Source organism: Anarrhichthys ocellatus, unplaced genomic scaffold (genome assembly GCF_004355925.1).
Source record: "Anarrhichthys ocellatus isolate YVR2014 unplaced genomic scaffold, GSC_Weel_1.0 scaffold6823, whole genome shotgun sequence".
In the NCBI taxonomy this organism is placed as follows: domain Eukaryota; kingdom Metazoa; phylum Chordata; class Actinopteri; order Perciformes; family Anarhichadidae; genus Anarrhichthys; species Anarrhichthys ocellatus.
In genome coordinates, this window is record NW_022286797.1 from 1,182 (window position 1) to 2,647 (window position 1,466).

General features: G+C 42.0%; 1 protein-coding gene across 1 annotated transcript; it reads left to right on the plus strand.

Annotated features, from left to right (window-relative positions):
* Positions 1–608: 608 nt before the first annotated feature.
* Positions 609–1,136, plus strand: LOC116380331 (protein PRQFV-amide-like; the record flags this gene model as incomplete). The annotated part of the gene is made up of 1 exon (XM_031842262.1): positions 609–1,136. A coding segment is annotated over one exon (528 nt), but the record flags the coding sequence as incomplete, so codon positions are not given.
* Between the last annotated feature and the right edge of the window lie 330 nt (positions 1,137–1,466).

Genomic DNA, 1,466 nt, shown 5'->3' on the forward strand with positions numbered 1-1,466 from the left:
AATCTATTTTCTAATAATATTGATAATAATTATTGTCCCAACTATTATCTCAAGATACACGACAACTAAAAAGATACACGACGACTAAAAAGATACACGACGACGAAAAAGATACACGACGACTAAAAAGATACTCGACGACCAAAAACATACACGACGACTAAAGAGATCCACGAAGACTAAAGAGATCCACGAAGACTAAAAAGATCCACGAAGACGAAAGAGATCCACGAAGACGAAAGAGATCCACGACGACTAAAGAGATCCACGACGACTAAAGAGATCCACGACGACTAAAGAGATACTCGAAGACGAAAGAGATACTCGAAGACGAAAGAGATACTCGACGACTAAAAAGATACACGACGACGAAAATGATACACGACGACGAAAATGATACACGACGACGAAAATGATACACGACGACGAAAGAGATACACGAAGACGAAAGAGATGCTCGACGACGAAAGAGATGCTCGACGACGAAAGAGATACTCGACGACGAAAGAGATACTCGACGACTAAAGAGATACTCGACGACGACTAAAAAGATCCACGACGACTAAAAAGATACAGGGCGACTAAAAAGATACTCGACGACCAAAAAGATACTCGACGACCAAAAAGATACACGACGACCAAAGAGATACACGACGACTAAAGAGATCCACGAAGACGAAAGAGATACTCGACGACTAAAGAGATACTCGACGACGAAAGAGATACACGACGACGAAGGAGATACTCGACGACTAAAGAGATACTCGACGACTAAAGAGATACTCGAAGACGAAAGAGATACACGACGACGAAGGAGATACTCGACGACTAAAGAGATACTCGACGACGAAAAAGATACACGACGACCAAAGAGATACACGACGACTAAAGAGATCCACGAAGACGAAAGAGATACACGACGACGAAGGAGATACTCGACGACTAAAGAGATACTCGACGACCAAAAAGATACACGACGACCAAAGAGATACACGACGACTAAAGAGATCCACGAAGACGAAAGAGATACTCGACGACTAAAGAGATACTCGACGACTAAAGAGATACACGACGACGAAAGAGATACACGACGACGAAAGAGATACTCGACGACGAAAGAGATACTCGACGACTAAAGAGATACTCGACGACTAAAGAGATACTCGAAGACGAAAGAGATACTCGACGACGAAAAAGATACTCGACGACTAAAGAGATACTCGAAGACTAAAGAGATCCACGAAGACGAAAGAGATACTCGACGACTAAAGAGATACTCGACGACTAAAGAGATACTCGACGACTAAAAAGATACTCGACAACTAAAAAGATGCACGAAGACGAAAAAGATACACGAAGACGAAAAAGATACACGAAGACGAAAAAGATACACGAAGACGAAAAAGATACACGACGACTAAAAAGATACACGAAGACTAAAAAGATACTCGACGACTAAAAAGGTA